Raw genomic sequence first — 16,814 nt, 5'->3', positions numbered from 1 at the left:
CCCAACTACAGTCTGCTGGGGGATGGCGCAGGGGGGACCAGAGTCCATGTGGAGTAAACACAAAAGGTAGAAGGTGGCTAAGATGACCAGGACAGGCTCTTCTTAAAGAATTAGTGGGGCGGGGGGGGGGGGGGGTTGGAGGGGATGCTGGGGGTACTCAGTCGGTTAAGTATCTGACTCCTGATTTTGGCTCAGGTCATGATCTCTCGATTCATTAGTCTGAGCCCTGTGTCAGGCTCTGCACGGACAGCGTGGAGTCTGCTACTTGGGATCTCTCTCTCCCTCTCTCTGCCCCTACCCTGCTCATGTTCTTTCCCTCTCTCTCAAAAACTAAAAAAAAAAAAAAAAATCTTTTAAACAAAAAGGACGACGTTGGATGACAGCCTCCCACAAGCAGCAGGCTACAGGCAGAAAATTCAGTGAGAGCTCCAAACACGTATTTTATGGGATGTACATTACATCCCAGTTAGAAACAAAAAAAGGAAAATGCTCTGTTACTTGGGAGGCACATGTACAGATGTGAACCACCCTGGCTGACCTTGTTTCCCCATCAAGAACAAGTCATGGGGTGCCTAGGTGGCTCAGTTGGTTAAGAGTCTGACTTCAACTCAGGTCATGATCTCACGGTCCATGAGTTCGAGCCCTGCGTTGGGCTCTGTGCTGACAGCTCAGAGCCTGGAGCCTGCTTTGGGTTCTGTGTCTCCCTCTCTCTTTGACCCTTCCCCATTCATGCTCTGTCTCTCTGTCTCAAAAATAAACATTAAAAAAAAATTTTTTTGTTTTTTTTTAAAGAACAAGGGTCACAGGAACACTCCACCCTGCAGGAGTGTCGTGAGGTAACACTCATAGAACTCTCTACGTGGCAGAGCAGCTGGTAAGTAGCAACTTTCCATACCATAATTACCTTATCATCGGAAAGCAAGAAATCACTGTCACTAGAATATTAACTCTAATATCATCCCAGTAAGCTTCCGAATACTAAATGGACTATTAAAGGGGAAAAAAAAGACAACGAGTTTTAGAGAAAAGGCTTAGGCCTGTGGGTACACCTTGCAATACTGTAAAAGGTAACTATACTGGGGGCAGGGGGCGGGTGCAGTGCAGAAATGTTCAGGGTCCCAAATTGATCTTTTTTCAGAGTATATGATTACCTCTCTTGAAGTCTTCATAAGTTTTAATTAGCCAAGATTTCCTCGTCTTTTCTTTATTTATTTTGAGAGAGAGACAGAGCGTGAGCTAGGGACGGGGGGAGAGAGACAGAATCCCAAGCAGGCTCCATACTCAGTGTGGAGCCCAACGAGGGGCTCAATCTCGTGACCTGAGCCAAAACCAAGAGTCCGACACTTAACTGACTGAGCTACCCAGGCACCCCAAGATTTCCTCTTCTTAATCTCTTATCCTGTTTCCTATTATTGTTGATATCTAAACACTTGATGAACAGTGTTGGGCGTCCTATATTTACCTTTTTCTGTATAACACCCAAAGTTTTCTAGAAAAGATGTGCTATGTAAATCTAGGCATTCAGTAAACTCTGTAGGCAGCTTGACACTTGGCATAAGCCATGAAAACAGACTGAAGCAAAGTGGTGTGACTAGGAATCCAAAATGTCTCTATTACAGTAACTCAATTTTAGAGCCACAAACCCACCGCTATGTAAGAAAAGAGGAAGAGCTCAAATGTAAGCCAAGAAACCACCATTTCTTTAACAAAAATGCAGCACATAAGAAATTCTATCTAGGGGCACCTGGGCGGCTCAGTTGGTTAAGCGTCTGACTTTGGCTCAGGTCATGATCTCATGGCTCATGAGTTTAAGCCCTGCGTCGGGCTCTGTGTTGACAGCTCAGAGCCTGGAGCCTGCTTCAGATTCTATGTGTCTGTCTGTCTGTCTGTCTGTCTCTCTCTCTCTCTCTCTGGGCCTCCCCTGCTTGTGCATTCACGCTCTCTCTCCCTCTCAAATATTTAAAAAAAAAAAAAAAAAAGAAAGAAAGAAATTCTATCTAATTGCTTGAAAGTGCTTCCACACTGGACAAGCCAATCCTTACGGTAACTTCACCACTGGGTTTTCCTACCTCCCGTCCATCTTGCCCCTCGGGACACACTCCAGGAACCCGTCCGTGTGGACTCACTGGCTGCTTACGACAGGTAAGCTCACCTGGACAGCATAGCTGTGTAGGCATCACTGGCGTGGCCCTGCTCCCGGCTCTTCCTCACGGCGGGGGAGATGTCCTTCCTCACTCTGACAAGGTCCTCCACCGTGTTGAAGGACAGCTTAATGTAATTTCGCTTCAAACCCACCAAGTGATTTGGCTACAAAATGAAGAGATTGTGCTCATAAGCTCAAGAGAAAAAAGACTTTATTGGGGAAAGAAAATAAAGGGAGAATGACTCAAAGGTAAACCCACGAGTGGAAGAGTCAGCAAGTCCAAAGCACCTTGTCCAACTCTACACGTGGCACCAACTATGCCACTGGACTTCTCCAGGACATACGGACAGTCACCGAAGCCCCGCCACCCGTACCCACCCCACAGGTGCTAAACTTGGCCTCCTCCCATCTCACCCATCTCGCCCCGCGTGCAGGGCAGACCCAGCCTCATTTACCCTGGAAGGGCCAAGTGGTACTCACCAAGTCCAGATCCTCTTTGGGGACAGTCTCTACTTTAGCAATTTTACCCTGAAACTTCTTGGAGAGAAAAGATGAAACTTCTCGCTCACAACCCTAAATTGAGATCAGAGTGAAAGGACTTTCTACAGTGAAATCTGTCTTCCTGGCCCGTTTCTCTAGAGGCCCCTTTAGGTTCAGTTCCAAAGCTCCCCATAACATGAGGCTCAGGTCGTGTGACCTGACTCTACTAACCACACTTACCTTTCTGGTTGCAATGTAGAAATATGGCTTGTAGGGCAAGGCCACCTGCGAAAGCCACCGACCATTGAGAGGCAACAAGAAAGAAAAAAGGGAGACGAGTGAAGACACGCTGTTTGCTATTATACTCGTGAGCAGCCTGGATCCAATGCACCCTTGCCCTTGACACCTCTTAAAAGATGCTGCAGGGGCACCTGGGTGGCTCAGTCAGTTGAGCTTCCGACTTCAGCTCAGGTCATGATCTCAGGGTCGGTGAGTTTGAGCCCCGCGTCGGGCTCTGTGCTGACAGCTCAGAGCCTGGAGCCTGCTTCAGACTCTGTGTCTCCCTCTCTCTCTGACCCTCCCCCATTCATGCTCTGTCTCTGTCTCAAAAATAAATAAATATTTTTAAAAAAACTAAAAAAAAAAAAAAGGTGCTGCAGCAGGAAATTAAGAGCTGCACATATGGCAGGGGCAAAAGTCTGAGACAGACAACACTGCTCTTTCAGTCTGTCCAAGCTGGCTCCTCTTATGACATCCTAAATGGTGACCCATGTGGCTCCAAGGGACCCGTGTCCCTGACACCTCCCAACCCCCTCTCCTCACAGCTACCACTTTGGACCCAGCTACACCTCATCACTTGAGTGGGTTTTAGCTTCTTGGGGTTCAGGGGCTTACCTTAAATCTGCTCCCGTCATCTTGAATAAAGTAGTAATCCACCGCACTGACCAGGCGTTTATCTTCATCTAAAATCTCGGTCTACGAGAGAACCAGCCAGCACAGGCACCTTACCCGCTGCACAGTCCAAGACCCCTCTTGCTTTTCACTCTCTGGGAAACTGAGCACAAAAACAAACCCTTTCTCCCTGCCCCGCCCCCGCATAAACATCCCGCAGCCCCATTCACAAGAACTGCATGGCGACACCTTTCAAATGAGGATGTCTCTCAATCCCTCCCTCGTCCCTGAAAACTTCATTCTTATAGGTTAACAGGGACACCCTTCACCCTGGTCTTCCCAGTAGCCCCTACACGACCCAGCGGTGTAGGAGAGCTACAAACAGTGCCGTCTCCACCTGTATCCCCCACTCTGCCAAGGCCTAGGCTGCTCCGAGGGGTGCAGCTGCCCTCCTGAGCGGGACGAGGACCGAGAAAAAGCCCAGGCGCTTACAGGGTGCATGTTGATGAGCCAGCCCGTCTTCTCACCAGGCTCCTTGAGTCTCTCAAAACCAAACCGCAAGTCCATCTTATCTGTCCACTGACTGCGCTCCAGGCGCTTAAGTGCCGAGACAGAGGAAGAGGGGCCATCGTCCCTGAATGAAAGGAGGGAAATTCGTCTTCAGCAATCATGACGCCATCTATTCCCACAACCCTCCGCCCACCCAGTGTAACCATTTTGTTTTTAAAATTTTTTTTTCAACGTTTATTTATTTTTGGGACAGAGAGAGACAGAGCATGAACGGGGGAGGGGCAGAGAGAGAGGGAGACACAGAATCGGAAACAGGCTCCAGGCTCCGAGCCATCAGCCCAGAGCCCGACGCGGGGCTCGAACTCCCGGATCGCGAGATCGTGACCTGGCTGAAGTCGGACGCTCAACCGACTGCGCCACCCAGGCGCCCCTCAGTGTAACCATTTTGGATGTGACACAGGAGATGCATCCCCCAAAACACCTCACATGTGGCAAAACAACTCACGAAAACAACATATGTCATGGGAAACACGACAGGCCGGATCCCCAAAACATGCTGGACTCTGTAACCAGAGCACTAATAAAAACAATCGTGGGGCGCCTGAGGGGGCTCAGTGGTTGAGCGTCCAACTTTGTCTCAAGTCATGATCTCATGGTTTGTGAGTGTGAGCCCCGCATCGGGTTCTCTGCTGGCAGCACAGAGCCTGCCTCAGATCCTCTCTACCCCTCCCCCACTCTCTCTCTTTAAAAAAATAAACTAGGGGCGCCTGGGTGGCGCAGTCGGTTGAGCGTCCGACTTCAGCCAGGTCACGATCTCGCGATCCGGGAGTTCGAGCCCCGCGTCGGGCTCTGGGCTGATGGCTCGGAGCCTGGAGCCTGTTTCCGATTCTGTGTCTCCCTCTCTCTCTGCCCCTCCCCCGTTCATGCTCTGTCTCTGTCCCAAAAATAAATAAAAAACGTTGAAAAAAAAAATTAAAAAAAAAAAACTTAAAAAAAAAACAATCGTGACTGGACACTGCTGCCTTATGGGATACTAAAAATGCACGAAGTCCAGCATTGCGCTCCTGGGCATTTACCCCGGAGAAATGAAACTCACATTCACACACACACTTGTGCGTGACCGTGCCTAGCAGCTCACTCATGATAACCCAAAGTGGAAACCACCCAGGGACTCCTTAACAGGTGAGTCATCAACCTAGGCTATATCCTTCCCATGCAATACTATTGGCCAATAAGAAGGAACAAACTTACCCATCAAGGGTACTATTCAGAGTGAAAAAAGCCGACTCTCTAAAATTACACACTTCACAATTCCACTGAGATAGCATCCCTGGAGTAAAACCAGAGTGGACAACAGAGTAGTGGCTGGCATGGATGAGGAAGAGGGAGGAGCGGAGGCAGCTGTGGCCACAAAAGGGCAGCAGGAGGGATCCGTGGGCTAGAACTGTTCTGCGCCTTGATTGTGGTGGTGGTCACATACGATGTGCACACACACGAGTAAACACACACACACACACACACACACACACACGAGTGTCCATGCACTGCATGCACGTCAATCTCCTGGTTGCAACCTTGTGCTTTAGCAACTAAGATGTTACCCCGGGGGTGAAACTTATGGCTTATGGGTGCATGCGATCTGTGTGTCATTTCTTACAACTGCTTGCGAATCTACAATTAACTCAAAAAGCTGTTTCTTTGTATTTTTATTTTTAAAATGACCGTTCTGAAATTTATTAGTCTGTAAAGTGAAATCAACGTTATCCCCCACAACAATGAGCCCGCAAAGCCGGCAGCGCAGTACACAAGAAACCAAGAGTCCTGATGACCGATCTGGCCTGGATTCTAGTTCTGCCAAAATCGAGCGTGACAATTAGGTCATATGATGCACGTGATGTATACAGTGGGTGCTCAATAAACAGCACTTGGGATACTCATCAAAGGTCAACACAAATACAAGGGAGTATGTCTCTCGTCTGTAAGGGAAGATCCTACGCTAGCGGCGCTCGCTGAAAGCAAACACTCGAACGACCCACTCCGTCCACGCGGAGAGCCGGGGAAGCGCTCCGGGAACTCGGCCCGCGCCCCGCGCCCGCTCAGCCTCCGCGCTGCCCCCCCCCCCCACCTCCGCACCCCCCGCGCCCGCAAGGCCTCCGTCTGCACCAGTCGGGAGCGGAGCGAGGGGCGCGCACACGCCGCGGTCTGCACGAAGCCGTCCCCCACCGGCCCGCGTTACAAACCCAGGGAGGCGGCCCCACCTGCTGCGCCGCCACGTCGCCAACCACAGACGTTCCCACACAGACCTCGGAGCGAAGCGCACGGAAACCCAGTGCGAGCCCGGGACCGACACGCCGCACCGAGGCGTCCTGAGCGGGGCCGCCGCGGCCGCGCGCCCCAAACGCCCGCCGCCCACCCGCCCGGACGGCCCGGCGCCCCTCACCGGCTGGCCTCGCCGTCCGCGCCCGGTTCCGCGCGCCGCCGCCCACTGTTCCTGAGAACCATCGCGCCGCGCTCGCACCGCCCCGGCTCTCCCGGAGAAATTTGGCGCGCTCCCCCCCAACTCTCGCGAGAGACCGGAAGCGCCCGCCGCTCCCTCAGGAGGCTCGCCCCGCCCCGCCCCGCCCCGCCCCGCCCCACCGAGCTCCAATGGCCACGGCCGCCCGAGGGGTGGCGGCCAGATAGGGACTCAGGGAAAAGTGTGCGGAGGCGGTCGCCGCGCAAGGCGGGGTCTGTCCCCGGCCGCGCTGCGTGCCGCGGCGGGGCGGGAAATGTCAGGCCGTCCCCGCCTGGTGCGGGGTCGTGGGGCCCCGGAGGGCGCGGAGCGCGGGAGGCGATGGCGTCGGCGGCGTCGAAGCTGCGGGCGGAGGCCGGGCTCGGGGCGCTCCCGCAGCGGGCGCTCGTCCAGTACCTGCGCCTTCTGCGGCTCTACCCTGTGCTCACCAAGGCGGCCACCAGGTCGGCGCGCAACGGCCGCGGAGGGGACGGGACCGGGCGGGGGGCGGCCCGGAGCTCGGCCGGCCTCGGGGACCCAGCCACGTAGATGCATCCTGTGCAGGGATTTGAGTGCGAAAGGCAAAATGTCCGGGTGTCAAAATGACCTCCCAAAGGCCTTCAGTTAGCCCGAGAGCTCAGCATAGGCGGCTTGGTGCATTCGGTCCTCACAAGTAGTTACCAGGGGCCAGACCGAAGGAAGGCACAAAGCGAAGGGCTCCAGGCAGACCTCCTGCCCTGGACGTGACCTCCTGCCCTGGAGGTGACCTCCGGCCCAGCTTCTCCGCGGGCGGTCGAAGCCTGACCTGCGCTCGTTCTGAGGTTAGAGTGGCTCAGGCGCGACGTGTTAAGATTTGTTTTTTTAGTCAGCTTTGCATTCGGCAGAAAGGTGACAACCCCCCTCCGCACTCCCCCCTCCCCCGTCTGCTGGTCAGTTGCACCCTTTGATTTGGGGTACTGAACTTTTCATGAGACGTCGTCCTCCTCCATTACTTTAATTACTTAATTTTATAAGTTTGTCCGCTTTTGTTAAAGCCAGCTTTTCACAAGTAGGTACAGCACGCTTCCTGCGTGTCAGGCATCAGCAGCAATCAAGAGGGTAGGGACCCTCGAAGGCGTTTCTATTCTAGAGAAAGAGTAGAGGAGAAACAGATGAAGTGGTCGGGGAAGGTGACATTTGAACAGGAGGCCTGGATGAAGGGAGGGAACGGAGGGGAGCCAAACCTCCCTGGGCAGAGGGTACTTCAGGTGCAAAGATCCCGAGGGAGGAGCAAGCTAATAACGGAGGGGCGGAAGGAAGACTGTGTTGCTGGAGAAATGAAAAGCCGGGAAAGGAAGCAGAGGAGAAGGAGGTAGCCAAGGATCAGCTCAAGAAGGTGCTTATCACCCACACAAAGAATTTTGACATTTTTAGCCCACAGAGCTTATCAGAAGGTAGCTGTAGACCAAGCCTTGGAGCAACCGGGCCTGTCTCCACCTCTCTATGGACATTTCTGTTGTGATCACTGTAGTTTACATGCGGGTGTAAGAAAGAATACGGGGAGATCCCTCGCACGCTTTGCCCAGTTCCCCCCACGGGGAACATTTTGTAAAAGTGTAGTACGATATCACAGCCAGGCACTGGCACAGACACAGTCCACGGATCAGATTTTCCTGGCTTTCGTTCTGCTATGCCCACCTTTTGACATAGGGACCTTACACTGGGGCTGCCTTAAAAACCTGCTTTAGGGGCGCCTGGGTGGCTCAGTCGGTTAAGCGTCCGACTTCAGCCAGGTCACGATCTCGCGGTCCGTGAGTTCGAGCCCCGCGTCAGGCTCTGGGCTGATGGCTCGGAGCCTGGAGCCTGTTTCCGATTCTGTGTCTCCCTCTCTCTCTGCCCCTCCCCCGTTCATGCTCTGTCTCTCTCTGTCCCAAAAATAAATAAAAACGTTGAAAAAAAAATTTAAAAAAAAAAAAACCTGCTTTAGGGGCACCTGGGTGGCTCAGTCGAGCGTCAGATTCTTGATTTCAGCTCGGGTCATGATCCCAAGGGTCGTGGGATTGAGCCCTGCGCCAGGCTCCGTGCAGAGCGTGGAGCCTGCTTGGGATTCTCTCTCTCTCCCTTTGCCCCTCTCCACCACTTGTGCTCTCTCTAAAAAAATAAAAAATTAGAACTAAAAACCTGCTTTAAAAAGGACTCCTCTCTACCCACCCCACCATGATCTCAGAACAGCCACGCTAAGTACATGCAGGAATGGCCCCCCTCTTGCTGGTTGCCCCCGTTTTCTGATGACATCTCTGTCCACAGTGGCATTTTGTCAGCACTTGGGAACTTCCTGGCCCAGATGATGGCGAAGCAGCGGAAAAAAGAAAACTCCCCAAAGCTAGATGTCAGTGGGCCTCTCAGATACGCCATTTATGGGTGAGTTTCACAAAGGGGCTGATCTAACCAGCAGCAGACTAACCATGACAAAGCTAGGGTATCAAGACCAAGTCTCTGAAGTAACCTAATTTTGAGAAACAATTTTTAAAAAGCGTTGAAGTAATCATGGGGAAAAAGTCAGAATGATGATAACATTAACTTGTTTTATGGTTCTCATTTTGAATCGCATGAGTGGGGGCGGCTGTCCTCATTGGGCCGAGAGATCTGAGGGCAGATAATTCACCTGAACCTAAATTAGACTTCAAGACACAAAGACCGCGAAAGGGGAAAACTACTCAAATATGGCCAGTTGTTTCTGTTATTTTCATAGCTTAAACAACCAGAAAATAAATACTTAGGAATCCTGAAAAATGTCCAGTTTCGGAATCACTTTTGGAACTGCAAAGAGCACAGAGATTCAGGAGTTTTACCCAATTAAATCCACATCACGTTCTCTGGCCAACAATAGTGTTTGTACAGATGGATTATTTTGAAGTCGTGTTTTGTTTTTGATCTAAAACTCACAAATATCCCTTCGTCTTCGGAAGCCCGCTGGTTGCAGCCACCACAGCTGTCCTGTAATGTAGATAAAGAGAAGCCATCATCCTCCTGGAGGGAAGGAGGGAGTCAGGACCACCTGAGAGGCCTCACCCACTCACGGTTTATGGCGTTGACTTCCGTTCCCTCTCACTGAGGACCTGCTCCCGGCCACATAACCTGTGGCAGGACAGGAAGCCACAGCTGAGAACCACTTGTTTAAGGACTTTAGTGTCAAAAATGGGAAGACCCTTAGGTCCCTACCCCCATTTTATTGCTGAATTTTACGGAACTGTGGATGTGTTTTACCAGCAGATGGCGTGGCTGGGTTCAGTTCCGTCCCAAGCGTTCTACACTTGGGAATGCACGGTAGCAGGACAGACAAGCCAGTGCCCAGCACCAGGCTTCACGCTTGCTAACTACCCAACAGGGTTTGCTGAGAAGCTCTACTACCAGGGGTGCCCCCACTTACTTACTACTGAGCACCTCCTCTGAGCCAGGCCATGTTCTAGGCGCTGTGGACACAGCAGTGATGAGACAGACGCAATCCGTCTTGTGACGCGTACCTGTAGCAGGGCGAAGAGGGCACCACGTGACGAAACAAATGAGATGAGGACATGTAGTGATAAATGCTATGAAGGCAGTGAAACAGGACCTGGAGTTGAGAGTGGCTGAGACAGCAGCTGGTGCGTTGTCCAGAACAATCAGGAGGTCTCCAAGCTGACAGTGTTGAGAAGGAGCTGGCCGCGTGAAGATTGATGGGGGATCTGGTCTATCAGGGACAAAAGACAATGCTTGAAGCAGATTCAAAGAAAGCCTGTTTTCTAGAAGGACCACACATACCTGTGTGGTCAGGGATGGGGGGCCCAGGGAGCAGGGCTTAGGACCTGGGGTTGGGGGGTGAAGCTGGACCCAAGAAGGACACATCCAGGAAATGGCAGTCCTGCTCACCCCCGCTGCGGGGCCTCAGGTTCTTCTTCACAGGGCCACTGAGTCACTTCTTCTACCTCTTCATGGAGCACTGGATCCCTTCTGAGGTCCCCTGGGCTGGGGTCAAGAGGCTCCTCCTGGACCGCCTCCTCTTTGCACCGGCCTTCCTGTTGTTGTTTCTCCTCGTCATGAACTTTCTGGAGGTTGGTCGCTGCCATAGTACTTGCGATAGCTCTTTGCGGGGCACAGCGATTCTTGACCTGGCATCCGTGGGTGGAATTCAGAGGGTCTGTGAACTTTCCAGCACACCAAAATTGAAACTTCTCTCTCTTGTTTTTATGAATGTCAGACACAAACCCCAGTCATATTGGCGGTACCTGTCGGTCCGCAGTAAGAAATCACGGAGGTCTTGATATCACACATCCCAAAATATCTTTTATGTTTCTGGACCCCCTGCACCTGCCTTCAAGTCTTGTCACTGAATGTGTTAAGGAAGCACACATACTGGCCTATCATAAGATTCTTTTAAAAAAAAAATTTTTTTTAACGTTTATTTATTTTTGAGACAGAGACAGAGCACGAACGGGGGAGGGTCAGAGAGAGTGAGACACAGAATCTGAAACAGGCTCCAGGCTCTGAGCTGTCAGCACAGAGCCCGACGCGGGGCTCGAACTCGCAGACTGCGAAATCATGACCCGAGCCAAAGTCGGCCGCTTAACCGACTGAGCCACCCAGGCGCCCCAATAAGATTCTTTTCTGAATATTTTGGTAGCTGTATTCAGTATAGTTCCCTGGTAATCTTATATATGTTATATAAACAGGATTCTGAGAAGGGGGTCTATGGGACTCATGACACAGAAGTTTCAGGCCCCTAATGGTATCGCAGAAGCCTGTGCTAATTCAGTGCCTGAACATCATAAGTGCTCTGAAGAGGCTAACAGACCAGCATAGACTGAAAACCTCACAACTCACCGCAGGAGAGGTGTGTTCACGCAAATCACTAGGCATGTCTGTTCTAACGTGCCCAGCCTAAGACCCTTCCCAGTTCACTATACCTCCAGCCTCTCACCATCTCTCTGTCCACTGTGTGCCTGAGATGTGTCCTGTTCTGCCCTGAAAGTAATCGTTCCAACCAATCACATTCTGCCCTGAAAGTAATCGTTCCAGCCAATCACAGCAGGCAAATGCTTCTGCAGGTTTTATTTTGAAGCAGCATCTTGAGGTCTTGTTACTGAGGAGAATGCCCCTGTGGCCAAAAGTGATCCTTGCGGGGGAAGCAGGAAAGATGCATAACCTCAACCATGATTGCTAGTAAGTCCTTGATAGTAAGAAGAAGTGTTCGGGAAGCCTTGAGAAAACCTGAGGTAGGAAGCAAAGGATACCCACGTTAGAAGTGAAGGTACAGGAGTGTCTCTTTTTTTCCTTCTAGCTACGAAAGGAATATATTTTTCATTAATAGACAAAAACCCTAAATCCACGTATCGTATGTTACCAAGGTGTGTAAAGCGCCCAACATAAATGCCTTGTGTTGGACCGCGTTATACCACACACACGATAGAGGCTTCTGCATCTGCATTAAAAAATTTTTTTTAATTTGAATATAGGTGACCCACAATGTTATGTTAGTTTCAGGTGTGCAGCACAGTGACTCAACTTCTCAATACATTACGCTATGCTCACCGCAAGTGTCAGCATACGACTCTGTTAAAATATCGCTTTCTCTCTTCCCTGCACTGTGCCGACATCCAGCATTTCTTGATCACAGACATCATTTTGGACCACACAGTGTTTGCTAGTCCACCCTATGTCCGTCCCTTATCCAAAAAGGCTGTCCTCAACGTGTCCTCCCTGCGGTGGTACAGAGTAATACAAACGGCGGACATCTATGAGCACTTGTTCCAAGCCCTGCGTTGAGCCCTTCGTGTCATTTGAGCCACAAGGCAACCCCGTTTTACAGATGAGAAAGCTGAGGCCCATGGCTTAAGTTCTCATAACTTACGAGCCCTTGAATCGAGTCAGACCCAGGCTTTGTGACCCCAGAGCTTCTTTCTCCTCCACGTGAGGTTTGTTTCCCCACATTCTTGACAATCATGGTTATATTTTTCTTTTAAATAGTTTGCAGGTTGATATGTAAAAACAACATATACATCTTTATAAGGTTGAATATCTTTTTATACACCTCCTATGTTCTATGAACTTTGCTTATTTTCTATCAGTGTTGGATTTTTCTCACTGATTGTGTGTTTGTATATATTAAGGAGATCAATCCTTTGCCAGATACAAATTGCAGATATTTTCCCCATTTTTTAGGTGTTTGTCTTTTTTTTTTTTTTTTAATGTTTATTTTTGAGAGAGAGACAGACAGACAACATGAGCAGGGAAGGAGCAAAGGGAGAGGGAGACACTGAATCCGAAGCAGGTTCCAGGCTCTGAGCTGTCAGCACAGAGCCCAACGTGGGGCTCGAATTCATGAGCCATGAGATCATGACCTGAGCTGAAGTCAGACGCTTAACCGACTGAGCCACCCAGGTGCTCCTAGGTGTTTATCTTTTAACTTCATATAAAGTTAAACATTTGAAGTTACAAAAATAGTTCATTTATAGTGTGTTTCTCCATGCAGGAGTTTAAAAAATTCATGTATTCAAATATGTGATTCTTTTTCTTTGTGGGTTTCTTTAAAGGAAGATACTGGAAATATTCTCTTAAACTTTGTTCTTTTACTCTTATGATATTACGTGCATTTTGACAAATGCAAACATAATAGAAATATTCTATATTTTCCTCCAGTATTCTTATTTTTTTAATTATATGTGGGAGATACACTTGGCTTGTTTCTTCCACTTCAATTGCAAATTATCTCATTGCCACGAACAGCCAGGCCATAAATAGCAGCTCTGGTGCCCGCTGCCAGCAGTACGGGTCACACCACTTAATCAGCTCTGCGAGGAGCCATGAGGGTCTGTGCGGGCAGTGGGCACAGGATGAGCCAAGGGGAGTCTCACCGTCGGCTTTCTGACCAGGTGACTGGCTCCTGATCCCTGCGGTGCTAATGAGACACACAGATGTGCTGTCTCTATACAAATGGAACAAAATCCACAGTTTTCAAAACCATCGTGTTAGGGTTTGGGGCCCTCCAGACCGTGGCACCCCCGCTTCAGTTCTGAGGGCAGTGGTGATCACTTACTGTCCACACTCCCCTCCTTTCCAGGGGAGAGACGCAGCTGCTCTCTCTGTCCAGATAAGAAGAAGCTTCTGGCCGGCGCTGCGCATGAACTGGAGAGTCTGGACCCCAGTGCAGTTCATCAACATCAACTACGTCCCTCTGCAGGTGAGGGCCAGCTGGCACCATGCGGAGCCCGAGGGGGCCTCATCCTCCACCAGCCTTGTTCCTTCTTGGAACGATTGGTGGTTTTCTCTCCGCGCAGAATCATTAGCAGCTTTGGATGTGGACGGGCGAAGCGTGTGCCCACACCTCATCCCTTGGTCCCAGAAACATTTCTGAAAAGCCTCCAGTCCAGGACAGCTCGAGTTTTCCAGGGGTGCAGCGTTGCCAGTGCCTGGCCCCGTGGGTCACAGCTGGGCTTGTGTGCGGGAGCCGAGCGGTGGCCGTGCCCAGCAGGGTGTGGGGCAGAGGCGAGTCCGGCCTTACCTGCCCTGACATCAGCGTGCGCCTGAGCCCTGAGCGGCAAGCGGCAGGCAGGACCCTGGGGACAGGGATGCTGTCGGGGCGCCGCGCACCAGGTTCAGCCCTTCTGGGCACCGGGGGTCGCGGCCCGAGGCAGGCTGCTGAAACTGGGCCTCCACTCTGAGCACGGTGGGAGCCTGGAGGGGCTCTAAGCTGCAGGAAGAGCTCACCAGGGCAAGGCTGAGGGGCCCGCCGTCCTGCGCCGTCTTTACACACCAAGGACAGCCCACCTGTGTCCAGCCCCAAGACCACGCCCAGGGCTAGCGATCTGGAGGCGGGGCTTGGCACAGCGTCTGCTGACGGCCGGCCGGCCGTGGGTGTATTACAGCCTCAGAGCAAGGATTTGCAACTGTATCTTAGGAATCCACCGCAGCCTTCCTACGCTCCCTCCCTCCCGTGAGGGACACGCAGGGCAAGCTCTCACCCACCAACAAAACGCAGCAACACTCAGGCCACGTTTCTGTCCGGGGAAGCCCTGTAAAGACCCAGTGCCTGGGGTTTGGGGGAGAGCCAGTCACATAGGCACCCTCTGCCTGGTGCTTACCAGAATTCCAGACTCCCAGAAGGAGAGTCAGTGCTCAGCAGAACTGCTTTGTTTTAGCAAGCAGTCTAAGCACAGAGGCCATTCTTATCCGTTGGGGAAAGGTAGGAACCCACAGGAACTCTGAGTTCCCAGAGCCCAGGCAAGGGCTAGCCACTCTGACAGGCCTTTCCAAGGAGAGCAGCCTCAAGCTTTTTTTGCACACCATTTAAGTAACCTACTTGGTTTCCCCCTGCTTTAGAAAGGAGAGACAGACCTGAGGCAGAACCCCCTGGAGCAGAGCTCCATTGCAAGGATGGGAAGAGGGAGGGAGGTGCAGGCCGGGTGGTCACTCACACACACACATACACACACACACACACACACACACCAAGGAGTAGCAGAAAACCAGAAGGTGGCAGTGACACAACCACAGTCACTGCAGGGAGTTAAAGGAAAATGAAAATCAGTTAGTTTCATTGACTTTAACAACAATCCTCATCAGTGACCTTCCCAGGAGCAATTTCAGTGGCTCCGTGAGGGCTGAAGCCAGACTGCTGTGAATTGAGCAGTGGGTGGGGAAGTAGAAAAGAAATCGTTAAGTCTGCGAAGTTCTCTCAAGAAGTGTGTGACGAGGTGGGGAGAAGTGATAGGAGAGGGTCTCTGAAGCTTGGAGAGGCCATATTCTACCCTAAAGAGGGTGCAGGGGGTTGGGACACAGGCAAAGGGATGCTTTGGACAGAGGCTCTTCTTTACTAAGACAAGAGGGTGGTGCCTGTTCACTGGTGACCTCCCATCCATACCTCTTTCCCTGGGGAAGGCAGAGGCCAGGGCGGGGCCACACTGAGGCAAAAGGAGGTAGGATGGGTACTTCGAGGGGAGAGGAGGGGCAAACCTGTAGAGGACGGCAGAGGGAGCCGACTGGAGCCCCTCGTGTGCGTGGACCTAGGGCCCCAGGGTGGCAGGGGAGCAGGGAGAATGGAGCTTTGCCAAGGAGTATAACCAAGGAACAGGAAGGGAAGGCAATGAGGGCTTTGGGCCTTGTATTCTAATGTATGTAGCAAAGGAAATAGACACAGAAAGGCAGAAGGGCTGAGGATGTGAAGGGGTCTGTGGATGGGAGAGTAGGAGAGCCTGGAAAATGGAACCCTTCTGGGGACCCTGGGGACAGAGCGCCAGGAGGCTGTGGTCACGGTTTCCATTTGAGGTGGTCGCAGGCAAGTGCCTCAGGGGCAGTGAAGCTTATTAAGCAAATACTGAGCACCTACTGTATGCCCCACTGTTCTAAACTCTAGGGGTACAGTGATTAACAAGACAGACCAGACCGCGACTTTCATGGAGCTTATATGCCAGGGAGACTCCCTGACTAAAGGCATTTCAGGTGGGAGTACATCCATGAGAGCATCAAAGCAGGGTAATGGCTTGGGGTAGGGGGGCTGGCGGCCACCAGTGGGCTGGGTGAGGCCACCACTTGACCAGTCCTGGGCTGGGAAGCTAAGCCAGGAGCTAGTGCTCAGCGAAGGCGGATGTGGGACAGTTCTCGTCAGTTTCCCCTCCTGGCCTGTAACATGGCTAGGCAGAGTCCCGCTCACCCCTCCAGCACGGTGCTCAGTACAAAGTAAGGCTCGGTGAATACAGTAGTAGGCGGATGGGCTCAGTCCTGGGGGATGGGTGCCTGGGAAGCGCAGTCAGGACTTCGCTCACTGTGGCCTGTGTTCGCTTTGGCAGTTCCGGGTGCTTGTTGCCAACCTGGTGTCTCTGTTCTGGTACATCTACCTGGCCTCTCTGGGGAAGTGAAGATGGCCTGGAGCGAACACACCCAGCTGTGTAGGGACCCACCTGCCTAGGGTGAGAGAGCACAAACCACCTGGTCAAGACTGTAGCTGACTCCAGATCACGTGGTTCAAGATGGCGAAACAATCTGTTAATGTAAGAATCTCGTGTTTTAAAAAGGTAGAAACTGTCTTCAGGTGATGCTGCCTTAGAGTCGTAGAATGCAGTAGCAATGATTGCACTTGTCACCCTGAATTGAGTTAGGACAACAATAAACTATAATGTAGCCTTTTCCGTGATGGTTTTAATTTCTCAGAATAATTGCTGTCACTTTGGAAGAAGAAATGGGTGGCTAGAGGGCTGATTTTTTTTTTTTTTACTTTAAAAAAAGTTGTGGTTAAATCTGTTCTACAACTGCTGACCTCCGTGGAGCCGTTGGAAAAGGGCCCTTCTA

At 51.5% G+C, this 16,814-nt stretch overlaps 2 protein-coding genes across 4 annotated transcripts in view; one reads left to right on the top strand and one right to left on the bottom strand.

Moving 5' to 3' along the window:
- The window catches only part of POLE (DNA polymerase epsilon, catalytic subunit), a 45,246-nt gene extending 38,653 nt beyond the window's left edge, over positions 1–6,593 (bottom strand). Inside the window, exons 1-6 of one of the 2 annotated variants that reach the window (XM_043557235.1) lie at positions 6,465–6,593; positions 4,007–4,148; positions 3,518–3,598; positions 2,864–2,908; positions 2,624–2,716; positions 2,153–2,307 (exon numbers count right to left, since the gene is read on the bottom strand). In XM_043557235.1, coding sequence (XP_043413170.1) covers positions 2,153–2,307; positions 2,624–2,716; positions 2,864–2,908; positions 3,518–3,598; positions 4,007–4,148; positions 6,465–6,526 — 578 coding nt within the window. In that variant the 5' untranslated portion in view covers positions 6,527–6,593. The remainder of the gene's footprint in view (positions 1–2,152; positions 2,308–2,623; positions 2,717–2,863; positions 2,909–3,517; positions 3,599–4,006; positions 4,149–6,464) is intronic. The other variant, XM_043557234.1, reaches the window with a different exon arrangement.
- An 85-nt stretch (positions 6,594–6,678) lies between these two features.
- Positions 6,679–16,652, top strand: PXMP2 (peroxisomal membrane protein 2). Of its 2 annotated transcripts, XM_043557233.1 has the most exons (5): positions 6,693–6,979; positions 8,802–8,915; positions 10,423–10,585; positions 13,591–13,710; positions 16,316–16,652. In XM_043557233.1, the coding sequence occupies exons 1-5, from the start codon at positions 6,858–6,860 to the stop codon at positions 16,382–16,384; spliced, it is 588 nt and encodes a 195-aa protein (XP_043413168.1). In that variant the 5' UTR covers positions 6,693–6,857; the 3' UTR covers positions 16,385–16,652. The 2 variants fall into 2 exon arrangements, with proteins under 2 accessions (XP_043413167.1, XP_043413168.1); XM_043557232.1 differs by having other exon boundaries at positions 6,679–6,979; positions 13,591–16,652.
- Positions 16,653–16,814: the final 162 nt, after the last annotated feature.

The sequence above is a fragment of the Prionailurus bengalensis genome, chromosome D3 (genome assembly GCF_016509475.1).
Source record: "Prionailurus bengalensis isolate Pbe53 chromosome D3, Fcat_Pben_1.1_paternal_pri, whole genome shotgun sequence".
NCBI classification, from domain to species: Eukaryota; Metazoa; Chordata; class Mammalia; order Carnivora; family Felidae; genus Prionailurus; species Prionailurus bengalensis.
The sequence above is the reverse complement of the archived record's forward strand: the minus strand, read 5'-3'. Positions and strand labels throughout refer to the sequence as shown.

Coding starts and splice junctions, on each gene's coding strand:
- PXMP2 (XM_043557232.1), top strand. CDS start 6,858: ATGGCGTCGGCGGCGTCGAAGCTGCGGGCGGAGGCCGGGCTCGGGGCG. Junction 6,980..8,801: donor CTCACCAAGGCGGCCACCAG/GTCGGCGCGCAA, acceptor CTCTGTCCACAG/TGGCATTTTGTCAGCACTTG. Junction 8,916..10,422: donor CTCAGATACGCCATTTATGG/GTGAGTTTCACA, acceptor GCGGGGCCTCAG/GTTCTTCTTCACAGGGCCAC.